Source organism: Phalacrocorax carbo, chromosome 4 (genome assembly GCF_963921805.1).
Source record: "Phalacrocorax carbo chromosome 4, bPhaCar2.1, whole genome shotgun sequence".
NCBI lineage: Eukaryota > Metazoa > Chordata > Aves > Suliformes > Phalacrocoracidae > Phalacrocorax > Phalacrocorax carbo.
This window is the reverse complement of record NC_087516.1, coordinates 42,766,350-42,794,025: the sequence shown is the minus strand read 5'-3', so window position 1 is coordinate 42,794,025 and position 27,676 is coordinate 42,766,350. Positions and strand designations below refer to the sequence as shown.

The 27,676-nt window shown below is 37.2% G+C and overlaps 1 protein-coding gene across 12 annotated transcripts in view; it reads right to left on the bottom strand.

Annotated features, from left to right (window-relative positions):
- NEK1 (NIMA related kinase 1) overlaps positions 1–27,676 on the bottom strand; it is a 53,623-nt gene that overhangs the window by 22,415 nt on the left and 3,532 nt on the right. For 5 of the 12 annotated variants that reach the window (XM_064449729.1, XM_064449726.1, XM_064449731.1 and 2 more), the window contains exons 2-17: positions 26,916–27,064; positions 26,743–26,839; positions 21,602–21,699; positions 20,437–20,520; positions 19,912–19,979; positions 19,705–19,791; positions 18,557–18,611; positions 17,089–17,289; positions 13,814–13,874; positions 12,523–12,680; positions 10,094–10,153; positions 9,900–9,947; positions 9,733–9,807; positions 6,474–6,652; positions 6,260–6,391; positions 2,876–2,978 (exon numbers count right to left, since the gene is read on the bottom strand). In XM_064449729.1, coding sequence (XP_064305799.1) covers positions 2,876–2,978; positions 6,260–6,391; positions 6,474–6,652; positions 9,733–9,807; positions 9,900–9,947; positions 10,094–10,153; positions 12,523–12,680; positions 13,814–13,874; positions 17,089–17,289; positions 18,557–18,611; positions 19,705–19,791; positions 19,912–19,979; positions 20,437–20,520; positions 21,602–21,699; positions 26,743–26,839; positions 26,916–27,032 — 1,623 coding nt within the window. In that variant the 5' untranslated portion in view covers positions 27,033–27,064. The remainder of the gene's footprint in view (positions 1–2,875; positions 2,979–6,259; positions 6,392–6,473; positions 6,653–9,732; positions 9,808–9,899; positions 9,948–10,093; positions 10,154–12,522; positions 12,681–13,813; positions 13,875–17,088; positions 17,290–18,556; positions 18,612–19,704; positions 19,792–19,911; positions 19,980–20,436; positions 20,521–21,601; positions 21,700–26,742; positions 26,840–26,915; positions 27,065–27,676) is intronic. The other 7 variants (XM_064449734.1, XM_064449735.1, XR_010372665.1 and 4 more) reach the window with 5 other exon arrangements.

The window sequence follows — 27,676 nt, the reverse complement described above, 5'->3', positions numbered from 1 at the left end:
AGAGTGACTAGAGCTTTAAGAATATAGCTTGCCTTCTCCCTGCAATTCTGATCTCCTGCTATGTTAGGAAGCCTAAACTCTGATGGGCACAAGTTTTTCTATGTCTAGATGATACATAAATTGTGGCACAGAGTTGGCATTTCTGCCATTGTTGAGCCAAGCCCAAAATAAAAGTGGATTCTTTATATGTTCTTAGATTAAGCTTTTTCCACAATAATGACCTTTTTAAAAACATACTGCAAGTAGCAAACTCAAAACCAAAATACTTAAATGTACATATTACATCTAACAAGCTGTGTTAAATAACTAATACATATGCATTCACAGTGTACAGTCTTGATTAGTGTAACGTACTCAGTGTCCTAAGTGCCACCAAAAGTTTTCTTGGACCAAAAGTCCAAGTTTCCTGCTTGGATTCAAATCCAAGATATTTAAATTATTTTGTTCATGATATACTATAAGCCTTAAGCCTCTGCTGAACAGGTTAAAAATATCTGGATTTGCTAACTCGACATACTATAAAGACAGTAAGCATACATGTGCTAGTTGAATGGGTCTTCTGCCCTACAAAACACCAGGGCTTTGGCTTTCTCAAGCTTGAGTGTAGAGAACCATTGGTAAGTAAATACATCAGTTAAGTTCTAGATTCAGTCCTCCCTATCAAAATATTCTGGCTAGACACTCTCAGATTGAGCAAAAAAAAAATCAGTAACTGAGGGAAACAGCATATTTCTGCACTTCTGTGGTTTAGTGACTGAGGGATCTGAGAATAAATTAAGAGAACTATCCTGGGATAAGTAGCAGCACATATCCAAGAGGACTCCATGAATTCTGGTTTCAGCTTTAGCATTAAGTCAGACAAAACAAAAAAGAATTTTTTCCATATTCTCCTTTTCAGAAAATATTTGGTTTAATTTTTAACTCTTTAATGCATGTTCCTGAGCTTTACAAAAGCTAACTGGCACTATTCAAGTCATCTCATTGTTCTTCATTCTAGCATTCAAGTTAGTTTAGGTATTTTCAAACTGATGGAGATTTATATCACTGCTCTTAAACAAGACAGACACTGGAAGCATGACTTTTGAGAACTGATTTTCTTTCTGTGGATTGTCAACTTCTACTCATCTGCCTACATTAAAATTTTCAAAGACCAGGACTCAATGTTTTGCAATGCCACACAGCTACTGTGAAGTAGCAAATCAGGTCAGCAGCTGCCTTGAAGAGATAGCCGGAAGTATCATCAACTCAACTACTGAGTCAAACTTGAGACTGTCACTGGAAAATTAAAATTGACAGCAACTATATTTAAGAGAAACTGGGTAAATGAGTTCAAGTCATTTGACTTACAAGTCTTTATGTGACAAAGAGATGCATATTAGTTGATGATACCTACTGATTTCTCCTCTCAGATCATCGTGGTCTGGAGAATAGTCCCATCCCTATATGAGAATTACTGTCAGCTAGTCAAATTATTTTCAGCACAAATAGAAGGAAGCCACCGAGAACTTCTGCTACCAGTGGAAAATTATAGTGCATGAATTTGGAACCCTGGCTTCGAGTTATTAGTCTTAAACATCTGGAAGTTACTTTTACAACTATTCAGTAATCTCCCAGTTTTATTACAGCAGCCAGTTAAGAATAAAACATTTGGGTTCAGCTGAATACATTAGAGAAACCTGAGAAACATTAACCTGAATACTTGGGTAATCTTGCATTAATTCATCTTGTACATTTATATTTAATGCCAACAAAGCCAAGAACAAAATGGAAGCAGGTACTACTAAGGACTTGTCTAAGAAGAGGCAGTCTTAACAAGAATTGTTCATTTTTTCAGAATTATTTACCGGTCTTGGAAGTTTTAAAAAATAGAACCACAGTTTTAAAGTGGATGACTCGTGCTTTAAAATATATATACTAATCTAAGGACACTTCACCATCAAAGCAGTGAATCAAAATATCCAAGAATTGCTTACTGTAAGTGAAATTATCCCTGAAACAAAGACTGGGCTGTAAATCATGATCTGATATTCAGGTATTACCCAGGAGATGCTTCTATAAATCTGCAGTTGGTCTCACCTCATCGTAATGCCAGCATAGTCAGTTTAATTTCAGGAGCTGACAGTGATATTGTGACTTTGGTGTATACAAATAGTGTGGAGAAGCACTCAAAAAGCAAAACTTTCCATGTTATGAAAACACATAGTTCAGCCACACAAAGTCCTAGTGCAAATGACTAATTTCCAAGATACCTTTACTGCAAAACAAACTTCCTGAAGGAATACTGATTTTAGAACTGCAAGCATAAAGAATAAAGAACATTTTTTGACACTGTTCACTGGTCAATCTCTAAAGAATAAAGGTTTTAGAAACATCAACCTTGACAAAGATGAATGTCTTTATAATACCTTCTCGATAAGCAGAATGTGTTTTTGTAAAACACACTACTGTATCTGATCATTAGCTGTATCAGTTTAATCAAACTTCATTTTAGGTTTAAGCTACTGAATACTACATAAAGTTTAATTTGAACCAAAACTTTAAAGCTATGAAAAAAAAGTAAATTTATGTTCTAAAATTCATAATATCAAGTCAGACACATGCAAAAAATATATTTTCCTTTGTTAATAAATGTACAGTCCTGAGAAATGAATTGCAAAATTCTGTTATATTTTAATAAAATCAGTAACAAAACACTAAAACCCTACCTCCTATTCTTTTCTGGTTTTAGATACTTAAGGAAAATATTTAGCCAGCATTTCATGATGCTATGATGCTACTTCAAAGATTCATAAAGCATGCTGAAAAAGTAATATACATTACTGTTACACAATATACAGTACTGTTAATACAATATACAGTAGATCAGATTCCATACCATGTGTCCCTCAGCTCGAGCTTTGTTTTCCATGGCTTCTCTCTTTCGTTGCCAGAATTCTTCAACTTGCTTTGCTCTATCTGCAGCTATCCATCCTTTTTGCCTGAGTAATTGCAACACATAGCAAGATGAAAGCCTCCGAAATTGACACTCAAACCCCACCCCGCATTTATTCTAATTAGGACACACACAAAAAAGTAACTTTCTATGAGTAAGGCATCTTCAAAAAATGCCTTTCATCAGCCAAAATACAAGTCAGACTTTCACAAAATGGAGGAAAATAGGCTCAACTAAGTTCAAAGAGCAATTTAAAAACAAAACAAAACACTATGTTATCCTTCCAGATCCTGGACATCAAAACAAAAATGAATGTCAAAACACAATCTTAGTGTGATTATTTCTGAAAATGTCTCAGCTTGTTTCATTATTGTTATCATTTGTGAAAAAGATGACTCCGTCAAGGTTTCCCTTCAGAGAAGATCAAGAACTCACCACGTGAGCCAGCCAGTAAGGTCAATACTGCAGCAGTCTTTCAAAGACTGAACTACATTTGGAGTAAAAGCTTATACTACTTAAATAGTTACTGTGGTGCCAGTATTTTCAGAGCGTTCTGGCAACTCCTTTTGGGGGATCTAGGGGATTTTTGTTTGTTTTTAAAGGGACTATGAAGGAGTTTTCCTACCTTAGAATTAGCCAGAACAAGATGTTTTTCTGACATGTTCCACCCCAGGTCAGGGACCTGCTTGGGTAGACAAGAAGGTTATGCTCAAGTTACTGTGAGCATCTGGCAAATCTCCTAGTATGTACATAAAATTGTTTTGCAGAGGAACCAGTTTCTGACAAATTGGTGAGAAGTGGACTCAGAGGAAGCTTTCTATTAAAAGAACCCACTAAGAAATGGTGTAAGATATTCTAACAAGCAGTAGAATGATCAGGCAATCCCCTTTCCAAGGTTCCTCTAGCACCATTTGACTGAGGAGTATGGGGTGCAGCACCAGGCAGGAAGAAATTGGAATAAGCTGATAGCAATAACACATCAGGTTGAGACAGTTAAAGAAAGAATCATTTTGCAATACAGGAACTATTCCTAGTAATTCATAAATGAATTAGCATATTAATTAAAACATCCTTGCATCTTAATCTTCTCTCCTCTCATCCTCCCCGCCCCCTTGCAAGCAACAAAGAAGTGAAGTATTTCCATATGCTACAACTCATTAAGAGGAACAGGGATATAAAACTACTTTGATACAATAAAACAAACACTGTAGCTGCTCTGAAAAGGCAAGACGATCCATGTTAGGTGTTACTGGTAAAGAAACGAACACTTGATAATCTTGGTATACACATATTTGATTCACTACAAGATTGTCACTGTGACTGTTCATTACATATTAACTCAGCTGGTGGATGGACAGTGAAATCTGTCCAAACCACCCGTGTCATATAGCTGAAGGAAAGGTACTTCCCAAGAAAAAAAAAAAAAATAAAAAATCTGCAAACCTATTTGTCTCAAACCAAATTCACAGGAAAAAACTTACTTCAATTAAGTTTTATGAAAATGGTTTTCCCTACTCTAAAGTTGAGTGCCTCATTTTGCTAAAACATTTCAACTAGATTTCTTCTGGGCTGCATTTCTGTCCAGGAGACAGTTTTTAAAGTTCGTCGATGTTGAATATACTTAGCTTTACATTAGTTGGGGTAGCATAATCAGAAAGATTGTAACTTGAGGATTTCTCAACTTCTTTAATATAAGCTCTAAACTACCTATCTTTAAGGAAGTTTCAATTATTTAAATTCTTTGTTTGAACTAAATATCCTCAACACTTACCTTTATATTTCACCTCCAGCTGAAAGAATAAAGTGCAGGAGAGAAATAGTGCTAAGCTAACTACGATAATAAAAATGCTTCTAGATAATAAAGTACAAATACTTACCACTTTTTAAATGCTACGAAACAGCACCTCAATTTAAGGCTAAAGGTAATCTGGTTTATAAATAGAAAAAAAAAAATCTGACTATGGAAACTTCTGCACAGTATTTTCATTGAGTGCTTCCAGGTTCATATTTGAGAAATACTGAATCAGTTTCTCTTCATGATCTCCATATTATTCATAATTTGCAGCCCTCTACTACAGCTCCTCTCATTTTTAACACATTTAAAACAGTTTACCCAGATGTATCCAAGTATCATTTAATATGGTAGATGTGTGAGGCAAAAGGTGTTTCCTAATTTAGGTGAGATCTGAGCATTGTGGCACTTTGTGCAAAGCACTGAGAATAAATAGAGGAGGATGAAAATATGCATCTACATCAGTTGGGAAAATACACCTTCCAATACTGGGTTGTACCAGGAGGAATTTTAATTAGCTCACAACAGCCCAAATTACTATAGCTTGCAAAACTGTAACATCAGTGTTAAAAGTTATGTTTTGCTGCAAATTTTAAAATAGAAAAATCTACAAAGGCAAAATATATTATAATAAAACATAAAACTGAATAAAGTTAGTTTAGAAGAACAAATGTTTTCTTTGGCCACTTCCTTTTCCTCACATTAACTCCATTTATTTCTTCCCCCATGGGATTCATAATTGGATCTGCAGAAGTTTAAAAAATTAATGAGAAAATGCGTCCCTCTAGGAAATTTGGTAGTAATGCTCAGGTACTAAATTTCTAGGAAAAAAAAAATTTTTTCCCATTTACTGCTCACATGTGCAGACACAGTTCTTTGGGCAATATTAAAAGATCTGAAGGACAGCAAAGAAACTACTTGAAAGAGTGAAATAATGAAAAAAATCAATACTCATTTACAATTCTTTTATATACAAAATACTCAGTTTATAGCAATTGAAAAGAATAAGCATCACTGAATTAGAAGTTGCATGCCATAACAACACTTGGCATTTGTATCTCTACAAAGAAAGCTCCTAGAAGTTTTCCACTGATCAATAAACAGAAGCTAAAAATTCTGGGAGCATTCGAAACATTCTCCCATGCTAGACAGTCAAGCACTTAGATGTAGAGAAGGCAGTCAGAATGAGATGACAGGAGAAGGAAGCATCTTGGCAGGTAACACAAAAAGTGGAACTATGAAAAAAGCAAAGGAGGAGGCTTGTAACGTTATCTGCAATGGCATTAAGCCAAGAATTTTGACTGAAATCTAGTTTAGTTACAGTTATTAGTAATCCATTTTTTCCACTGTTGGGGAAGCCACGGATTCCATTGGTTCTAAAAGAATTGTGGTCTGTGAGGGACTAACACACAAACAGACGGCACAGTACCAATGGATAAAAGTGATTTTAAGACATGTCCAACTACTAAATGAAACAAGACACAGAACAAGAATCTAACATATAGGGACAGATTTATGGATAATCATAGTCCAACCTGTTTGCATTGGCTTGTTTAGACACCTCCTTCAATCTTTTCATTTTTTTCCTAACTGCACCAGCATCAGGTAAATGGTGATGACCTGCAGGCCCCTTAGGAACTCCTGGACGTATTCCAGGTGGAATTCCTCTGTAGATAAATATGTACAGTAACTTTCATTACTTTCATCTAAAGCAGACCACACGTAACTTTTAATGGAAGGCAGCCATACCTTTCAACAACTTCTCGGCCTTGCATTTTCACTGTCAATTTGGCTTCCCTCTCTTCAGCTACTCTAATGTTTTCCTTTTGCTGTTGCATCTGGTCAAAAATAGCATGATAGTGTTCATATTGTCCTCTGGAAGACACAGGAAAAGGACCACCACCACCTCCACCGCCATAATATGGTGCCTGGAAATCAAAAGGGGTAGGGTGGAAATCTCAAATACTGGTTTTAATGAGCCCTTCCAATTTTCACCTCCTCAGCAGAATATGTTCTGCAACAATTCTGAATTGGTCCTAGTTTTATTTCTGGCATGCCCTTATTTAACAAACTGCAGGACAGATAAATTAAAACCTTATTTTTCTGGTAGCACTCCAGAATAAAACAGCATTTCACCTCCCTCTGATAATAGTCTATTTATTTATACATGAGACATCTGTCACATTTTGGAAGGTACTGGTAACAAATTCACTGAAGTGTAATTGGAGATAGATGTTCTTACATGGCCAAAAAAAAAAAAAAGAAAAAAATCAGTTTTAGCACAAAAGCTAAAAGTGATACAATACTAACCAAAGTACTAATGAGTGATTTGTAGCCAAAGACGCATTTTCTTCCATGAAGCTGCAAACAGTTAATCACACTCCTAAGGTTGCTGAACAGCAATTAAGTGCACATTTACCTGAGAATCACCATTGTCACCAACCTATAATTTGGTTTCATCACCGGAATCGAGATGCTTCCCTGCTAAAGCTAAGATCAGGGGAACATCTACCAAGAGCTACTGCTTAATGCAAATTATCTCTGTCATTCTCAAAGAATTAGAATTCTTACAGAACCTTCATGTGAAAATAATTATAATTAAAAAAAAAAAAAAGAGTTGCAAGCAGTTGTGTACAGTAGTAGCCAAGGATGGATGCAGAAAATGTGAAACTGGCAAAACAAGGTTAAGGTTGTCAGCACATGCATAAAAATGTTCCCTTTACACCTGGGGGAAGCAGTCAAATAGCCTATGGTAGTGAATCTATGGAATTTGTTTTAACAATAGTGTCAATGTTCCTTCCAGAGTGGTCTTAAGCATTTTAAATAAATTCAAATAGGTGAGTGCAGATGTGACAGGTTTAAGACTGCCTACTTAGAAGTACTTGAACAGATTATATTTCACAATGGAATTTAGCTCAAATTCTGAGTTTTGGTTGCTCAACACCCATCAATAGCTCCCCATAATCCATATGCCAGAATACTAACTGAAAAATTTATCCAGGCATTCAAATAAATATGCGGGTATACTGTTCATCTGAAGACAAATAACTTATTACACAAGACTATTGTTTCTACAAATAGAAGGAAAAGTCTTGCTTTAGACACTATTTGAGGTTTTACCTATCATTATTAGAGCTCAGTTTTCAAAAGGATTACCTGAAGTAATATGATCAATCTCTAGGCAAATGCCATAAAGCAGGTGCTAATCAACAGTCTGCACAACAGTTAGAGCCCCTGCTAGAACCACAAACCGAAAGCTAAATCTTTGCCATCTCTTTCCCTACTTTCCCTCAGAAACAGGTGCCAGCAACCAACCCAAAAAAGCAAGAGGAGGAGAAAATCATGCAGTGCATGACCCTGCTGTGCCTTCAGAAGATGCTACATGGCTTGCATTATTGGAAAGCTTGAACAGTGCTATTTGACAGCATCATCAGGGACTTGCTGGATACAGTGTTTTCATGTTGGAGAAAGGAAAAGAATAATTAAGTCAAGAATACTATAACATTATATGGAAACCTGGAGTGACAATAACCTACAGTTACCTGCTGGTTGTAACCTGCAGTAAGATTTGTACTAAACTATCCAATTCGGGGAACACATTGCAATGAATTTTAAAGCATATCCACCATGACATTTTACACTAGTGGCATTTAGTGAAAATATACAGAGCCACTGAACCTCAGTTTCCCTAGATGACTGACAACACTGATAACGACGCAGCTGTAGCTACAACAGAATGATATATATTTGCAGTGTCTAAGCACCTTGCAATAAAACTTGCAAAGTTAATCAGAAACATGACTGTTTTCAGGAACATACGTAGCTCTCATCCACACGTGACAATGCTGATATATTGCGTTGGATGGAAGCTTGTATTGGTGCTTGTATTGGAGAGAAGTACAGCATAGGAGACAAGTGATGTTTTTTGATTTTTCCATTAAATCAGCAACTGGTAGTTTTTTAAGTCTGGTATGCTTAAGGTTGCTTTTGTATTTAAGCTTTACTTAAATGATGTGTGGCACACATCCAAAGATGATGTCTATTTTGAAATAATAAATTTAATAAGCAGCTACTAAAACTTGGTCAAATGCTAGTACAAGGAACAGAAAATAAAACCTCTATTTATTTTGACTTCGCCGCTCAGTCAAAGCTTGCTTACAAATACCATACTAAACAAGTTTAGGCCAAGAATTCTTCTAAGACAACTCACTACCACTACAAGAAATAGCTGTGTTTTAATCCATTTTCTATTGTCAGATAGATTTACACCATAGGAATACTTAAATTCCTGCACTGGCCCTGACTTATGAAGTACTCAGGCCTTTATATTCAAGTAACTTCAAGAGACTACTTCCCAGAACGGTTAAGTTTCCGTGAAACTATGACACACACAAACAGGCAAGAAGAAACTGTCATAGGAATCACATAATTTAATTACATAATTTAATCTACGAAGTGCTTGGCTAAAGAGTTTAGTGCTTTCAGAAAAAAATAATTAGATTTACTTAGTATTCCCCCCCTCCCCCCCCAACTTATCAGTATATATAGACACTTATGTTGCTAAATAACAAAGAAGGCTTAGAAGCAGGTGTTTAGTACTGGGGAGGAGGACCCTTATCATAATATGAGAACCTGAAAAAATATTTCAACAGAAGAATTCAAGAACAAACTTGAATGTGAAAGAAGCTGCTCATGCATAGATTCAGCACAGGAAAAGTAGCAAAAGCAGGAGTGGAAAAAAGAAAGTGGTGCATGAAAACCATTACTGCCAGAAAGAGAAGAGATTCAGAAATTTAGTAAGTATTAAAAATGCAAATTGCACATGATCTCCAAAAAATCCAGGGAAGAGAGTCTATTATACAGTTTCTCCTGAATTATCCATAGATTAATAATGGGCAGCCCCAAGAGTTGACCTCCAAGAGCAGATCTTTCTGAAAAGAGAAGACCATGCCAGATAACCAAAGGTGGGGGGAACAGACTACACCACGTTTCTGCATCTGCTGCCAACCTTAACATCACCACTTCCACCTGAACCAAGCACATTCCTCCATCCTTGTTCCCTGGCTCTGTTTATTCGTTCCATCTGAAGGAGAAAACAATACAGGAAAACGTAATTCAAGGAATCACTAAGTAAAAAGTGAGCTTCACTATTAGCACATTTTAAACAGATTTTACCCTTTCTTTTTCCAATCTTCTCATTTCATCTGCCTTCAGTAAACTGATCTGCAATGTGTAAGGATTAAATATGTTTAGTAAATAGGAAATCAAACTACTCCATATTCTCACGCAACATATAACACACCACACTGCAAGATATTTCGATAAAATTACCATGGGTGGAAAAAGAAAGTCTCAATAATCTTGTCTACCTGATCTCTCTGGCGTTTTTCCTTTTCAGGCAATTCTAACTTTTTCTTTTTTGAAGGTTCCTGAAAAATAAACATATAATTTGATATTTGTTACTAGGCCATTATTCTGTCAAGTCTCTGTCAATATAGGTTAGTGCTCCAATTGCTGGTGTACGTCCACAAAGATTTAAAAAAATCACTGTTACATAATATTTGGAAACAAAAGATAAGGAGGAAAGGCTTGAGGTTTTATTTTGCCATTCTTGCTCTTTACTTTTCCTTAGTTTGAAAATTAACAGATGATTTCATGATACCTCAAACATTTCCCTCCTTTCTTCTCCTGGATTCATTTTCTTCCTTGGATTTGGAAAGGCCTGGATAAAAGGTGAAACTTCAGATTAGATAGCACAATGCCACAATGAGAGAAAAATTCCAATTGGAAGAAAAACAAATGTTAATCCCATAATTTAGACTGTACAAAATGGGGTTAAAAATAATTAATTACTCAGGAGGTTTTAAATGAAAAGCACTGCTAGGATCTAGGGGTAAATGCTACTGTACTTATTCATCCTCTGCTAAAGCTCTGTCTTGAAAGCTGAAGGCAGTAACTTTTAAATCTGTTTTGTCTTCATTTTTCTTCTCTGACAATATCATTCTGCACTACAATCTCTTCCCATTACAAATCTTTGAGGGTCCCTAGATATTAAGATTCTCTTTTATTTGGGGAACAGATTTATTAGGTTATCCTTAGGCTCTTTTGCTTGGGTAACTAACCAAGGTTCTTGTTACCTATGGGAGAGGAAAATGCAGCCACTACTGAATACCTGGTAAAGAAGCAGCTATACATAATAAACCATGCTGTTTAATCTTCTCAGTAAGGCGAAGATTACTTTTAAAGCATTTTTTTTTTCCTGAACATACTAGAACACGGAGAGCTTCATAATATTTTCTTTTGACAACCTATCAAATGAGTCCTTTTTTTTCTGAACATACTAGAACACGGAGAGCTTCATAATATTTTCTTTTGACAACCTATCAAATGAGTCCTTTAAAATAAAGTATTTCAGAAGTTGGAAGCCTTTAGAGACCTAAGACAATGTAGTTCACCTACAGTGAGTTAATGTAATATCACTAAACAAAGATGATGATTGTTACATGCTCCTCTGAAAAGCCAGTTGAGAGCTGCAAGCTCAGACTACCCTGGAACAACAGCAAAGAGAAGGAAATTTATATTCCACTGTAGCCATCTTATCCCTTGTCACTAGGGAAAATCCACACAAAGAGTATGCTTAAAATTGCAGTGTTACTGACTCCTTACATGCAGCAAGAGGGTATTTGCTCGGTCTCTACCCTGCCACTTTCATTCTCTTTACAAGCCGTGTTGGTGTTGGCTGGTGAAACCGATTATAAAGAGCAGCAGACTACCAGACAGTTGCACAACAAAGCCTTAAAACATAAAAACTTCATGGTCTCATAAGGACACACAAGAAGTCTGTGCATTCCCTTCTTGCTCTCTTTTCAAACTGTATATCACAAGCCAGCAAGGCTTGTGTGATCGAGCTTTTCCCTAAACCTCTGATAATTTATATCTCAAGGGCAATATTCTATCCACCCATCGGACATCTGCTATTTTACAGAATGATAGAGATCTCAGTATTATGTTCCCCAAAGCGCCACGGGGAGAAGGAAAGAAAAAACCCAAACCCCACAAAAAGCAACAAAACTATTACTTATTTAGCAAGAGAAATAATTCAATTTTTCTTCTGAAGCAGGAGCTTCTTTGGTTGATAGTTGTGTGGCACATGCATATAGCTCAAAACTAGCTGTATCATAAACATCCCCTGGCCATGCAGTAATTAAAGGAATAAAGGGAGAGGAAAAAGAGGTTTATGTAATAAGGAGGACAGAGAAGATGACTGGAAGAAAGATCAAAAGTACCATATGAAGGTATACAGAAGACTATTTGTCATTAGCTCATGGAATTAAGTCTGGGAAACTCCTCTTCCAATTACACAATTCCTCTGGCTGATGACACTTTAGAAAATGACTAAAAATCTTCTGTTTTGAAAATTTGAGATTATTTTTGAACAAGGCAGAAAGAGGCAAAGATTCTTATCCATTGTCAATGATCTTGGTGTACCTGACAGACTTCCAATATTTCTAAGAGTGGTCAACACCAACAAAGGAACTGAAAACATGCAAAGCACATCTAATTCAGCAGTGGAATTAAAAACCAAACCTAAGGTAGCAGCCTCCAAAAATCATTATATCAAAACTTACTAAGCAAACAAAGAAAAAAATCAATAATGAAGCAAGCCAAGCATTTAAACTTTCTCTGCAGATGCATGTGTCCGCATAAAAGACATTTTGAAAAGGAACGTGTAGTATTTTCATAGTGTTTAAATAAGGTACGAGCAAAATAGTTCGATTTAAGTGACTCAGCTTTTTACCTGTCTAGATTTAGCCAATGGCTTCTTCTCATTAGGCTTTTTAGGTGCATCACAAGACTTCCTGATCACTAAAGGCACTCCATATTTTGCAGCAGGTTTGGTAATTTTCTGAGCTGGTGCAACTGAAGTCAGTATTTGTTCTTGAGCTGGTCTTTTAGCTAAAAAGAAGAAAAATGTTTTACAGCTATCCAGGCTGGCCAATATACCGTATTTTCCTTTCCCAAGGTCTTGGAACAGCAAAGTTGGTAGAAAACTGGTGAACTGCTAACATTTCATTCACATGAGCTGATGCATAAGCGCAATATACTCAATTGTCCAAATCAGCTCATCTAAATTTCATGCTTGATAAGGAACAGCAGAACACAATCCCTGAGCTTTTCACTCTCAACACTTCAAACCGGAGAACTGAAGCTTTTTTCAGCTGCCATGCTTTATTATCCAGTTGTCATGGACACAGGGAAAAGTTTTCCTAATGGAATGGAGAGACAGTCCTCCCTCCACTAACAACACTGAACTGCAATCTGCGACACTAATGTCAGCAGAAGATGAGTTCTGGAAGAGCTTCAAAGGCCTTCAGGGATATTGTTTTCCCCTGTAGAACTCCTGAAAATATGCCAAAGTTGTGTGGTTTGATTCTCTGCTAGCAGGGCTCTCTTACTACAGAATAGCAGGACAGCAGTGAAACACTTGTATAACACTATGAGAAGACACTAAAGCATCTGCCACAGCTTCAGGTAATTACAAAGAAAGAAAATAAAGACGGGAAGAAAATTTAGGAAAAAAAAGACATAAAATAATGCAGAAAAATAAAGTAAGGTACGGCCATCCTGATGAAGTCAACTACAATCTAATTTGCTATCAGTAGTAGAAATTCTACTGCTTTGGGCTGAAGTCAGGGCTTAATCCTGGAATCTCCAACAAACCCTCCCACACTTTTACAAGAAATGGTATTTCTCATTATCCATTTGCCATTAGTTAGGGGGCAAAAAAAAAAATCGTAAATGATTTCCAGTATTTGTAGTCTTCACTGTCTCCTTAAATTTTGGAAGCCTAGCATACTGTAGGAAGAAAAAGTACACCTAAAATATTAGAAGACCATAGTTTTTACTTGCATCTTTTGTACCCTACATACATTTCATCTCCCTGGGGAAGAGGGGAAAATTGCTTCCCTCTCTTTTTTCCTGAAACTTCTAGAATGAGGTATAAGAACACACCAACACCAATAAAAGAACAAAGCTACGTACACTATCTTGCCAGACCTGAAAGCAAAAGCAATTTACAAACTTATTACCTGGTGCAGCATGTGGTCCAAACTTCTGGAAGATTTTGTGATTGAATTCTTCTGCAATAAGCTAAACAGAAAGTTGAATAGTTAGCCAGAAGTATTTATGTCTGAAGCTAGAACGAAGTCCTTTCAGAGAAGTGTGCCACTCCCAGCGAACATCTAACTAATAGTATTTACAGCAACTTAAATTTGAATACTCAACTTCGTGTATTCAATTTAGTATCGCTAACAGTAATATGAAGCTGGATTCAGTATTGTTGGCACAACTACTCAATTTTAAAAAAGCAGTTTAGTGTGACTTCTGGGTGGTACATGTTACCTCATTTATGAGCTAGCTAAGAATCCAGAAGACAGTTAATGTGAGCATAAACAGAGTTTTATGCACGGTTCATTTCAGATTTCTGTATAGTTACCAAATTTCACTTCAAATTCTCAAGACAGCTTTTGTCAAAAAAATAATCCTTTAGAAATGTTTTGCAGTTTTTAGTTTAAACTTTTCAAGATGGGAAGATGACTGCATATGTGGATATCTAGGAACAACATATACAGTGTGCTGTCAGGCATATCAAATTAACATAATAAAATGTGGAAAACAGCCTTACTGCAGTATAAAAATTGAAGCCTAGAAAAAGAACATTCCAACATGAGCAGGCCATCATCTCCCATCACACTGAATACTGTATGTAGTTCTGAACCAACATCTCAAAACCCATGTAGTAGAAATGAAAAAGGTTCAAAGAAGAGCAGCAAGGATAATTAAAAGTGTTGAAAAGCTTTGGTACAAAGAACAAATAAGCTTGCTCTTCAGCCTATAAAAAAAATTACTGAGATTTAATGTGACAGGTCTAGAATACCACATGTGATTTTGCAGAGGAAGTAAAGAAACAAACAAGGGCAGCAAATGGTAATACCAATATAAATAGTGGGGTATAACTGAATACCAGGAGGAAAGTTTAGAATAAACAAAGTTGATGCTTTCTGCAACGCGTAGCATACCTGTGAAGTCTCTTACTGAACGTAAAAGTTTACACAGATTCAAGGAAAAATGAGGTAAGTTCATGGACAAGAAATCTACTGAAGGCGACTAAATACCAAAGATGCTTCCTGAGCTGATGCAACTGAGACAAGGGAAGATGAAGACTGGGAGCGTACTATAGGGTAATGTCATGTAGGCTTGCCTTGTTCTTATACGCCTCACTAGGTGCTGTTTACGGCCAGTGTTCACTGCCCACGGGACACAGAGTGAGACTGACTTTAGCTGACCCAGCACCATGTTCTCATTTTCTAACATACTGCTCTGAAATGTCTCGCTGAATCTGAGTGCTGCAACTGATGCTACCAGTGCAGAATATTCAAAGGATGGGAACTGCAAAGGTACTTTTTACAAGAGTAGAGCTACTTGCAGACAGACAATGGCCATACTACAGACCATCTTTCTAGAGGCAGAGCGTGCCAGGAACGTGTTACTTAACATCTGACAATAACTGACAGCAATATTAACTGAATAGTCGCTAAACCACAAGGTTTTAAGGAATAGTCTTTATAGAATCTTGAACTATCCAGATTATTTTGATTTGCTTAGAGGCTACCAGTCAGTTAAAATGGATGCTGAGGACTTAAAAAAACAACAAAAACAAAGCAGAAATTAGGATTCTGCACGTGATGGCAGAGAAACTTTTTTTTAACCTGTACAGTCATCAAAAGATTCTGTAAGCAAGAAGTCACACATAAGAATTGTCTCCTGCTAATGGTATTTCAGAGATCTTGAAGTTGGTTTTTTTTTTTAATTAAGCTGTAACAGCTGAAGGGTGGTGTTTCCATGATAACACAGCTACTGACAGAAAAGAAACATGACTCTTCAGTACCTTTCAAAAAGCTTTTTTTTCCCCCAAATTTATCCTAATTTAGATCCACTCTTTACTGTAACTTAGTAATTACAAAAATTAAGGAAGAATTTATCTAAAACTGGAAGACTCTTTTCCTGTCATTTCAGAGCAGGATTTGAGCAATAGCTGCCACATGTTGAGGATGACAACTATGGAAGACCTGCTAAGCTTAGACTAAGGAAAGCAGAAGACAACAGCATTAGCATCTTTGCTTTCAATTTCGTGCACAGCATTAGAGCTGTGTCACAGAATGGCCACCTCCGGCTGAATACGAATGTACCAGTGATTGATATGTTCAGTAAAAGGTGCTTTCTGGGTGTGGAGTATGTTATTTTTAAGATCAGGTAGCATCTCTATGTTGAACATGTTAGTGATCCAGTTGGAAGAATTGTGTGCAAGTATCACACTCAATCTAGGAGAAACTAGTATCATCATTTGGTAGTTGTCTATTACTAATTATACTTCGCCTGAATAAACCAAATAAAAATGTCATATCCATTCTAGCTACTGGAAATAAAATCAATCAAACCGTTACTGTTGTAAAAGTCAGGACAACAAACCTATCTGTAAAGACTTCCGAATCTTACCTTTCATCGGGACTTTGATCTGAACTATTATTAATTGAAAGTCTATTTTGTATACAATTGAAATTCCAATTACAGATGGCCTTCTGAAATTTCTTTAGTTTTGAGTTAGAATCCACTAGAATCTTTTATACTTAGGGAGGTCTCCTTTTGCATTCCTTTCTTCCATGTCCTTTCTCTGTCTGTATTTATTTACCTCGTACCAATACTATTATTCACGTGTTAATCTTCATCTCTTTTGATTAGATTTATATGTTAGAAGGACATTAATAGATGTCATATGATATCAATATATTCTAAACTGAATAGCAAGCAACTTCTAGGTTATAGAAATTTCTTCTAGGTTAGATACACATGATATATTTAAACATCAAGAAATTAAAAAATTAGTTTACTTTGCAATTTTTCACAGAAAATGCTTTCAGGCCATTCCAAATTCCAAACACAAAATAGATTGAAGAGATTATGATAAAACAGCAATGATGAAGTCATTGAAAGCACCATTTTATGAAAAAATTTGTATCTAAACAAATCAGCATCTCACTCAATTCCTTCCTATAAAGAAAAACACACAAAAAAGTGCATGTAAGAAAACGCCTATTTAATTTTGGTTTGTGGAAACTACCAAATACTTAAGTAATTTCATACTTTACAGTTTGTAGTACAACTCTTTTTTCCTTAGATGAAAGTGTCTCTATAAAAGCTCTAGGGAATACCATTGCTCCGATTTCTCATGTTGTATACTGACATAAAAATAAAGAAAAGTCCTATGAAGTTTTTAGCAAAAATTGAATTAAAACTAACTCCATACCTGTGGTGTGAGGAATTTTTCAACCCGTTTGGCTATAAAGTTTTTCTCCAATATGGAGTTTACTGATGGTCTGTTCCTAGGATTCCTTTTAAATAACTGTGACAGCAGATTACGCAAGTCATAGGAGTAATGCACAGAAATAGGAGGAAAAGGTCCAGAGATAATCTTCAGTACCAAGTTCTTCATGTTACCAGCTTCAAACTGTACCACACAAGAAAGAAAACAGTTACTGCATATTACTTACTGTTTGTCCACATGTAAGGTTGCATATAAGACGAAAGGAAAACAAAAAACCAACACACCTTCCCTTGCCTCAACACACTGAAACAAATTTTCAAGGCCATCAACAGTTTACATCAGCAGTTTAAAATAACCTGCTGCCAAGTATTCTGGTTACAAATACATCATAATACAGATATTTTATACTATAGAGATATAAATTTTGCTAACAAATAATTCTTTCCCTCCAGGTCTAGACTGACAGTGATATATAATTAAGGATAAAATAATTATGTAATTATCTGCTTGATCTCCTCTCCCAAACACTTTCAACCATCACAAGCCCTCTGCCCTTTTTAGCAAAGCCACATTTCAAATGAAAGAATGTAAAGCATTCACATTCATTCAGTGTAAAATCCAAAGGAATGCTTAGACTTCAGCTAAAGCTCAGGAAGCTGAGGGCACCATTTCAATTCCTTTGTACAAGAAAATGAAAACAGTATGTTTCATAGAAAACAACTCTCAGAAAGGCCACATTGTCAGCATTGCTGTCACAGAAAAGACCAAGCAATCAGAAATTACCAAAGCTTGGAATGAGATGAAACCATTACCCCTTGAATTTTTCCTTCTGATTTTCATGCTTTTGTCTCTTCTTTTAATAAAAATAGCTATCAAAAAAACCCAAACAATTGATACCCCCCAAAAAATCCACAATCAAAACAAGACAGAAAAAAATGTTTTTTTCTTCCCTTCCTATCTGGAAAACCGGAAGATAAAAATGTAAGATAAAAACACGCACACACAAAAAAAACAAAGGCAACTCTTTCACCCTGGGAGTTTTTTTTTATAAGAACTGTTTCTGGTCTAAACAGAAATGCATTAATCCATCTGCACAAAAGCTGACAGTCCAGATTCAGACTTTCAATGAAAATGTCACGTTTTTGGAAAGAAAGGAACACTATTCACCATAACGTTTGTTACAGCACCTAACTATTTTTTCAACTAACATAGTTCATTAAAAAACCTACATTGATAACAAAATATACAGTTTAGGGAGAGATTGGCATGAACCAAAACACAGGTAGAAAATGCTGGTCAGTATAGGAAGAGGAGATTGAAATGCTGAAGATAATTTTAAACAGTCATCATGTAAGCCTTTCAGCAACTGAAATACATTTGCATAATGTCAGGAAAAAAATCCCTGTTTGAAATCACTGTTCATTTAAAGAAACAAGAAGTTCCTACTCACCGCATGTTTAAGCGTGCACATTTCATAGAGAACACAACCAAGGGCCCAGATATCACTAAATCAAAGAAAACATACTTAAGAATTCATTTTAGGCATAACATTGCCATGTAACTTATCTGTGAAGTCTTATCTTTGAAAAGGAAAATAAAAGGTTGCATTTTGAGTATGCACAAGCTCCCTTGTATCTTCCACCCTCACCCCCACCCCCCGAACAAAAAAAAAAGATAATTCAACAGCCTAAAATAAGGCCAGCCTGAAAACTAGCTGGGGTTATTTTGGCTCCGGATTTTCTTTAGACCTTTCCACCCGAAGCACTACAAATGGAGAAATTAAACAAAATATGGACACAGGCTTTCTTTCTTTAAATGTATACATTTGCCTGAGGTGCTTGAATTAAACAAATGAAAACTGAAACAAAACCCACCACCCAGTTCAGCAAATGATATTCTTAAAGTCAATTTACTCTAACATTGACTTAACCTTACCATCACTCATTAGAGCATTACAGAATTTGGTTAGAATACCATTAATTTCTCCTACATGAGATTTATTAAGGGACAAGGAACGGCAACAATTTTTATCTTTTAAGAAGCCAAGTAAAAATAATATAAGGCACTCACAGCAATGGATGCAGCATCTTAGTGAAGCATAAAACTAACTTGATAGTGACCATGTTAATTCCATTAGAGATGCTGTTACCAGATACAGCCTACTGCCAGGAGAGCAAACATATAAGCAAAGTATCTGTATGAATTTGTTATATGAAGCAAGCTGAGTCACCAATCTATGCACATGCTTAGAGAATCCAATCACTGTGTGTGTGATTTCATTCTTAACATGGTTTTACACTCACACTGCATAAATTAAAGCAGTATAGCTAGTGCGTAGATAGGCAAAAGTAGAGCCATAATTAAGAACACAGCTAGATCTAGAGCTTAGAGCATTAAGCTAAGTCATCTCTGCATCACACTGCTTTGTACTGCACAGACCTACCAAGGCCCCACTTGCACAGGGAGTCTCAGTACCTTCCTGGGTGAGAGATGAACTAATGGCTGGTCTCCAAGCACATGACTAGAACAGCTTTTCATTTCTAAAGAACTCACTTCCTTCTCCTCACCGGAAAAGCTTAATAAAATGCTCATTAGTACCTTTTATTGTTGTAAGGTTTGTTCTGACATATTTCAGGCGATAAATAGTATGGTGTTCCTATGCAAGTGCGAGCCAACTCGGCAGTACTAAGGAAAAAATAAGACGGAATGTTAGCTAGTTATCTCACAGGAAGAGCACAGATTGTATTTTCCTAGATCAGAGCAATTTAGGTTAAGTCAGAGAAAACAGCATCAAAAAGGAGTTACCTGTTAAGTACTCTGGCGATCCCAAAGTCTCCCAGCTGTATTGTTCCATCTTTGGTTAAAAATATGTTCTTGATATAGAAATTTTAAGAAGTCTGTTAATTAAAACATTCATAGAATTGCACACTTTTTGTTCTCAACATGTTTTGGGAAGAATAAAGTTTTCTACCATTTGATCACTCTGAAGTCACTAGCAGTTAGATTACTTACTACTACAAAACACCAGACTTACCCTAGTCCTACTTCATAAAAATTAAAGAAACCACTATTACACAAGCTAAACTATAATATTTTCTGTCCCCACACATAACTACATGAGTAATACTCAAGCAGCTTCAAACAGCCTCATCTGTTTGTATAAATATCATACAAAACTCACCCAGACAATTCTGAAGAAAAAAAGCATTTCCAGTATTAGAAGTGTTTAGGCAAAACGACTATTTTCCATCATTTGCCAACTTATTGTAGCAAGATATGAATGTAATCACTTTGGAAGTAAATTCAGTTAAAAAATAATTACCTACATACCTGTGACTTTATGTCCCGATGCAAGATTTTTCTATCATGTATGTGCTTTAGTGCTAAACAGATTTGTACAAACCAATCCAAAATCTATGCATAAAAGAAAATACAACATCAGCTTTGTCATTTGTCTGAAAGCTTCCCAAGTTACATAACTGAAGATATTATCAAATCAGTTTTATAATTATAACTCAAGATTTTACCCTCTTCCCACAAACCTCTTTCTTTATACCACAGAATAATTAAAAACATAACAGTACTCTCACTATAATGCAAACTTTTTAATAAAAGATGCATATTACCCTTATTAGATATTAAGCCTGAGACTACCAGTTTCATTACATATTATAAAGCTAACAAAAATATGCAATATGAATTTGATGGGCCAAAATGTTTACGACATGGAGCTTGGCATCTTAAAGATTGTACTTTTGCTGTAACCAGTACAAGAAGTCTTCTTGCAGTCAATCAACCAAGAGTCCTAAAAAGCCATACTGATGTTTACAGAAGCACTTATCTAGTAATTTTAGGTATTTTACCTTAAAAAAAAAGTACAAAGCAGATTTCAGTGAGAAAAGCAACAAATAATATATAGCTAGAAAATTAAAACCAAGGCAAACTCAATTCTTTTTGTAAATTTATAAAAATTACAATATAAAAAGGGACTAACAGCAAGAACTTTGCCATTTGAATACTGGTTTGACATTGTCAACTTAGAGGTATGTACATGTCAAAATTACAGTATAATGCAAGGCGTAATTTTCACTTTTCCATTTTAAATTCTTCTTGTAGAAGTGAGCCCAAACTAGAAAAATGGAAAGTTTTACACGTTATATGCAAAATGTTTCACGATTACCCTATTCTAAATACTATCAATAGACCTAATAGACTACTAAGCCTTTCCAGCCGCAGATATATTGAGATCCTACTGCATGCAAACACAAAAGCATAGAAACAATTTATAAACAAGGAAACACAATGTCAGTTCTAATAAAAGAATTGAATCCTACATAATCTATTTTCACTTAATTTAATCAAATATGTACATAAAATCCTCTCATTTATTCCAGATTCTTCTACAGTACAGTATCTACCAAACTGAACTAGAATAATCTAAAACTCATGAAGAAGTATCATGCAATAAAATATTATACCAGCAGTTTGCTGTTACCTGATCTTCAGAGAATAAGATTCCTTTCTGGGCATTTATTTTTTTAAATAGGTCTCCTCCTTCACAGTAATCCATCACTATGTAAAGACAGCCATTTTCTGTAAAATAAAACATAAAGCGTTTCCAAAAGAAAAAAAAAAGACTCATCTTTAACATAACTTTCTGAATATCTTCACTGCAGACACAGAGGAGCAACAACAAAAAATTTAACCTTTTCACATGCAGCTTCAGGTATCATTTATTAGTCCTTTTTTCAAACTTCAAGAAAAAAATGTTCTACTCTGTACGATTCCCATTTCTGGTAACACTGGACTATTTTGATATGGAAAGACATAACCAAAACTGAACGAATGCCTCAAAACGGGGTTCAAAACCCGTAGGAAATTAAAGATGTTACTATGGTTTTTATATTGCATTCATATCCTCCAACCTGTTTTCAAACCTCCTACAGATTTGCTACCCTAAAAATAGAGATCTTAAGTTCTAATTCAGGTAGTTGCCTCTGTTTGCCTAATTCTTTCTTAGAGTTTTACCTGGGCAAGGTATTACTCACACTAAGTGCAAGAATGTGACAATAATCTGCTCTCATACAAGACATACAGTTCATTTCAGAGACTGAACAGTAATAAAACTTCCAGCAGACAGTGACAGTTGGAAACAATTTCTTCCTCATTTTTGAATGAAATTTGGGGAGACTTCCAAAAATCCTACACAAGTTTTCCACTAGGAGGTACGAACATATATAATACATTTCATACAAAGTTACAGTTTTGTTCCACGATGCAATCTTGTCCACTTACTGATGAAAACCCGGTATTAGGCAGAAGCAAACTGCAAGTTACCAAAAACACAAGAAATATGCTACTCACATATTAGGCATGATTTTGAGAAGACCTGAATAAATGCATAGAATCACAGAATGGTAGGGGTTGGATAGGATCCCTGGAGATCATCTTGTCCAATCCCCCTGCTTGAGCAGGCACACCTAGAGCAGGGGGCACAGGAACGCATCCAGGCAGGGTTTGAATGTCTCCAGGGAAGGAGACTCCACAACATCCCTGGGCAGCCTGTTCCACTGCTCTGGCACCCTCACAGGAAAGAAGGTTTTTCTCATATTGAGATGGAACTTCCTGTGTTCCAGCTTGTGCCCATTGCCCCTTGGCCTGTCATTGGGCACCACTGAAAAGAGTCCAGTCCCATCCTCTTGACACCCACCCTTTACATATATGTAGGTATTGATGAAATCCCCCCTCAGTCTTCTCTTCTCCAGGCTGGAAAAACCCAAGTCTCAACCTTTCCTCATAAGGGAGATGCTCCAGTCCCCTGATCATCTTGGTAGCACTCTGCTGGACTTGCTCAAGCAGTTCCCTGTGCTTCTTAAAACTGGGGGGCCCAAAACTGGACGCAGTACTCCAAATGTGGTCTCACTAGGGCAGAGTAGAGGGGGAGGATAACCTCTCTTGACCTGCTGGCCACAATCCTTTTAATGCAGCCCAGGATACCGTTGGCCTTCTTGGCCACAAGGGCACATTGCTGGCTCATGGTCAGCTTGGTGTCCACCAGCACTCCCAGGTCCTTCTCAACAGAGCTGCTTTCCAGTAGTTCAGCCCCCAGCCTGTACTGGTGCCTGGGGTTGTTCCTCCCCAGGTGCAGGACCTTGCACTTGCTTTTGCTGAATTCCATGAGGTTCCCCCTTGGCCCAGCTCTCCAGCCTGTCCAGGTCTCGCTGGATGGCAGCACAGCCTCCTGGTGTATCAGCCACTCCTCCCAGCTTGGTGTCATCAGCGAACTTGCTGAGGTTACACTCTGTGCCTTCATCCGGGTCATTGATGAATATGTTGAACAGGACTGGGCCCAGCACAGACCCCTGGGGAACACCACTAGTGACAGGCCTCCATCCAGACTCTGCTCCATTGATCACAACCCTCTGAGTTCTGTTGTTGAGCCAGTTCTCAATCCACCTCACTGTCCAATCATCGAAACCACACTTCCTTAGCTTGCCTGTGAGGATGCTATGGGAGACAGTGTCGAATGCCTTACTGAAGTCAAGATAGGCAACATCCACTGCTCTCCCTTCATTGACCCAGCCAGTCACGCAATCAGAGAAGGCTATCAGGTTGGTCAAGCATGATCTCCCCTTGGTGAATCCATGTTGACTATTTCTGATAACCTTCTTGTCCTCTGCATGGCTGGAGATGACCTCCAGGATGAACTGCTCCATCACCTTTCCAGGGATGGAGGTGAGGTCCTCCTTCTTGCCCATTTTGAAGATTGGAATAATATTTGCTTTCCTCCAGTCCTCAGGTACCACTCCTGTCCTCCACAACCTTTCAAAGACGATGGAGAGTGGCACAGCAAGAACATCTGCCAGCTTCCTTACACTCACAGGTGCATCCCATCGGGGACCATAGATTTGCAAGGATCCAGTTTGCATAGGTGATCTCTGACCCAATCCTTCTCAACTGATGATCTTCCTTTCTCCCGATTTGTCCTCTCTTCTCTGGGGGCTGAGATGCCTGAGGGCCAGCCTTAGCAGTAAAGACAGAGGCAAAGGTGGCATTCAGTAACTCTGCCTTCTCTGCATCCTGCGTTACCAGGGCCCCTTCCTTGTTCAGCAGTGGACCCACTGTACCCCCAGTCTTCCTTTTACTGCTGATGTATTTAAAGAAGCCCTTCTTGTTATCTTGACACGCACTGCCAGATTTAATTCCAAGTAGGCCTTGGCCTTCCACATCGCACCTCTGCACACCCTGACAACATTCCTATACTCCTCCCAAGTGGCCAGTCCCTTTTTCCACATACTGTGTACCTCCTTCTTCCATTTGAGTTTCTCTAGGAGCTCTTTGGTCATCCATTCAGGTATCCTGGCTCCTCTGCCTGACTTCTTCCTCCTGGGGATGCACCGATCTTGAGCTCGGAGGAAGTGGTCCTTGAATACTGACCCGCTCTCTTGGACCCCCCCGCCTTCCAGAGCCCTAGCCCATGGGATTCCTCCAAGCAGGTCTTTGAAGAGGCCAAAGTTGGCCCTTCTTGAAGTCCAAGGTTGTAACCCGACTCATACCCCTGCTTCTACCTCGCAGTATCCTAAACTCGACCATCTCATGGTCACTGCAGCCAAGGCTACCCACAACTCTCACACCCTCAACCAGCCCTTCCTTGTTTGTTAGGATAAGGTCGAGCAGCACATCTCGCCTCATTGGCTCCTCCACCAGGTGCATCAAAAAGTTGTCCTCGATGCTTTGCAGGAACCTTCTGGATTGTGCATGGCTCCCTGTGTTGTTTTTCAGCAAGTATGAGGGTGGTTGAAGTCCCCCATGAGGACCAGGGCCTGTGATTGCAAGGCTACTTCCAGCTGTCTGTAGAAGGCTTCATCAACTTCCTCTTCTTGATCAGGTGGCCTGTAGCAAACACCCACAACAGTGTCACCCATATTTGGCTGTCCCTTAATTTTTACCCACAAGGTCTCAGCTTGTTCTCTTTCCATTCCAAGGCAGAGCTCAATGCATTCCAGTTGCTCCCTCACATAAAGAGCAACTCCCCCACCTCGCCTTGCTGGTCTGTCTTTCCTGAAAAGCCTGTAGCCATCCATGACCACATTCCAGTCATGCGAGCTATCCCACCATGTCTCCGTGATTGTAATGAGATCACGGCCCTGTGACTGCACACAGACCTCTAGTTCCTCCCGTTTATTCCCCATGCTGTGTGCATTGGTGTACAGGCATTTCAGAAAGGTGCTTGAGCACACAAGTTTCCCCGGAGGGGTGTACAAGGACCCACTACAGCCATGCAAACCCTTGAGGTGGTTGGTCTCCTGGCTGCCATCGCGTGAGGCCGCTGCGACACCTTTATCACTGCTCAGGTTGTCCTGTCTTATTCCCCCATTGTGTGTGATGGCATTAGCATTGCCAGTTTGTCCCCCTCCTGCCGAGTTCCTCAGTTTAATCAATCACATGCTGCTCAGTAGAAAAACACTTCTCTTATTACTTAGTCATAGCACTTTAAAAGCTCTAAATAGAGTCTAAATTAATTAAATAATTTAATTTGCTTAAATTTCACTCCTGCAGAATGTTTTGTCTTTCAAAACATCAATCCAGAATTTTTCTGTTGTGTTTACAGTTGTCTGTACCTTAGTTAAGCTTTATAATTGGTATTATTTTTAAAGATGACCCTAGGAGTCTGGATTTCTTGCAAACCTGTTGCTAAAATATTTATTTTTTATAAATCAAATCAGTATGTTCAAAGTCAATGTGCTTTAGCAATAAGGATGCAACATGAAGTCTTGAGAACTACAGGTTACAGGATCTACCTTGTAAGAAAAACAAAGTAAAAAAACAGTCTTAAAGAATGGGCCTATCTTACTGAGAAGACAGAAGCGTGGATTTATAAATCAGAAGACTACAGCTGCGCAATATGACCATGGCACAAAATTTCTAATTTAATGAATAGAAAAAATAAAAGCCCCCAAAAGACACATTAAAGTCAGCAGAAAGGAGCCAACAGGAAGAGAGGGCAGTGTTCCTAAACAGTATCTCAAAAAACATATTTAGTGTTTATTTTAACCTTTATCTGTTCTGCTCGTTTCCTAAGGCATTCACTGTGACAACAACGTGGAATTATATTTCTCCTTCCTTCACAGCTTGATGAAGCAAACAGTCACATCTATTTTTCCAGCTCTGAAGGCAATTTTATGATTGTAGGTACTGAAGACTGCATTTTAAGACAGCAGACTTAGAGATAAAACTGCTCGTTCGTTTATCAATACCTCAATTTAGACCAATCTTACATAAAACATGCACAAGGATTTAAGTCATTAGCATATACACAAGTATTCAAGGAGATGTACACTCTGGAGAAACAACAGTACGTAACCCTTTCGTTTAAGTATCAACAAAAATTGATGCATGTAAGGAACAGACATTAATATTTCTGTTTAATTGTTGCACTTTTTTTTACATTACTATTATTTTTACATGTGATGGGGAATCATAACAAAAAAATAACCAAAAAGAAGCGTGGCAAATAATATTAGTATGAAAAAGACTGATTAAAGAGAGAAAACACACTGACTTTTAAACTACATGAAATAAGTAGCGCACAGACTGTCATTTGCTACCATTACCTCAGGTTCTACTTAATCTTACCTTCAAATGACTCCCTATACAAGACAATATTCGGATGTTTCATGTTAGCCAATACAGCAACTTCTCTCCTTGATTCTTCTCTCTCCTTATTTGACATCTTTAGAAAGAAAATAATGATTTTTGAGAACAGGAATAGAAATAGAATGGATCAATAATTAATAATAATCACTCACCTTAGAGATGTTTATTTCTTTAATAACATACTGTTGGCCATTTTCTTTAGCTTTGACAAGAATTGCTTTCCCAAAGGATCCTTCTCCAATCTTTCGCACTTTAATATATTTATCCATAGTTATCTTCTTAAGGCATCCTTATTCAAGTACTAGGCAAAAATAAACCAAAACAGAATTAGTTAGCCACGCTTATTTTTTTAAACTCGAAAGGTCAATCCATTTAACTCCTCAGTTGTATCACATGCTTTGTAGCTTTCCTGTAAATCTTCTACTTTTAATCTGAATTCTATTTCACTACAGTTGGCTCACTTGGTGTAGAAAAAGGGCAGCATTGCTAAACGCAGTTTAATCTTTCATTTTAACAGACAGTGGAAAAAAAAGGATGTGTTTTATCTTTAAATAAAGCAGGCAGTCGGTGCCATAACTTCTGATTCAGCTAGCATGCAGTCATCACATGGAGCCAGAGCACCTGGTTAACAATCTTTCATTCAACTTTCTTGGAAGAACTATGATAGTAGGGGAAAAAAAATTCCTACATGTTGTTTCTTATGAAGCACTAAATCCAGTATTTTGGAAGTTAGTCACTATAATGAAGCCAAAAATAGACTGAACCCAAACCAGACGGAACCCCATCAAGTTCAGAATCATTATTCAATATAGAAAGGACCTTAGTCTTTAAATAACTCATATATAGACATAGAATATAAACATATTATATGTTATATATAAAAATATAAATAACCTCTTTAAATAAGAAATAA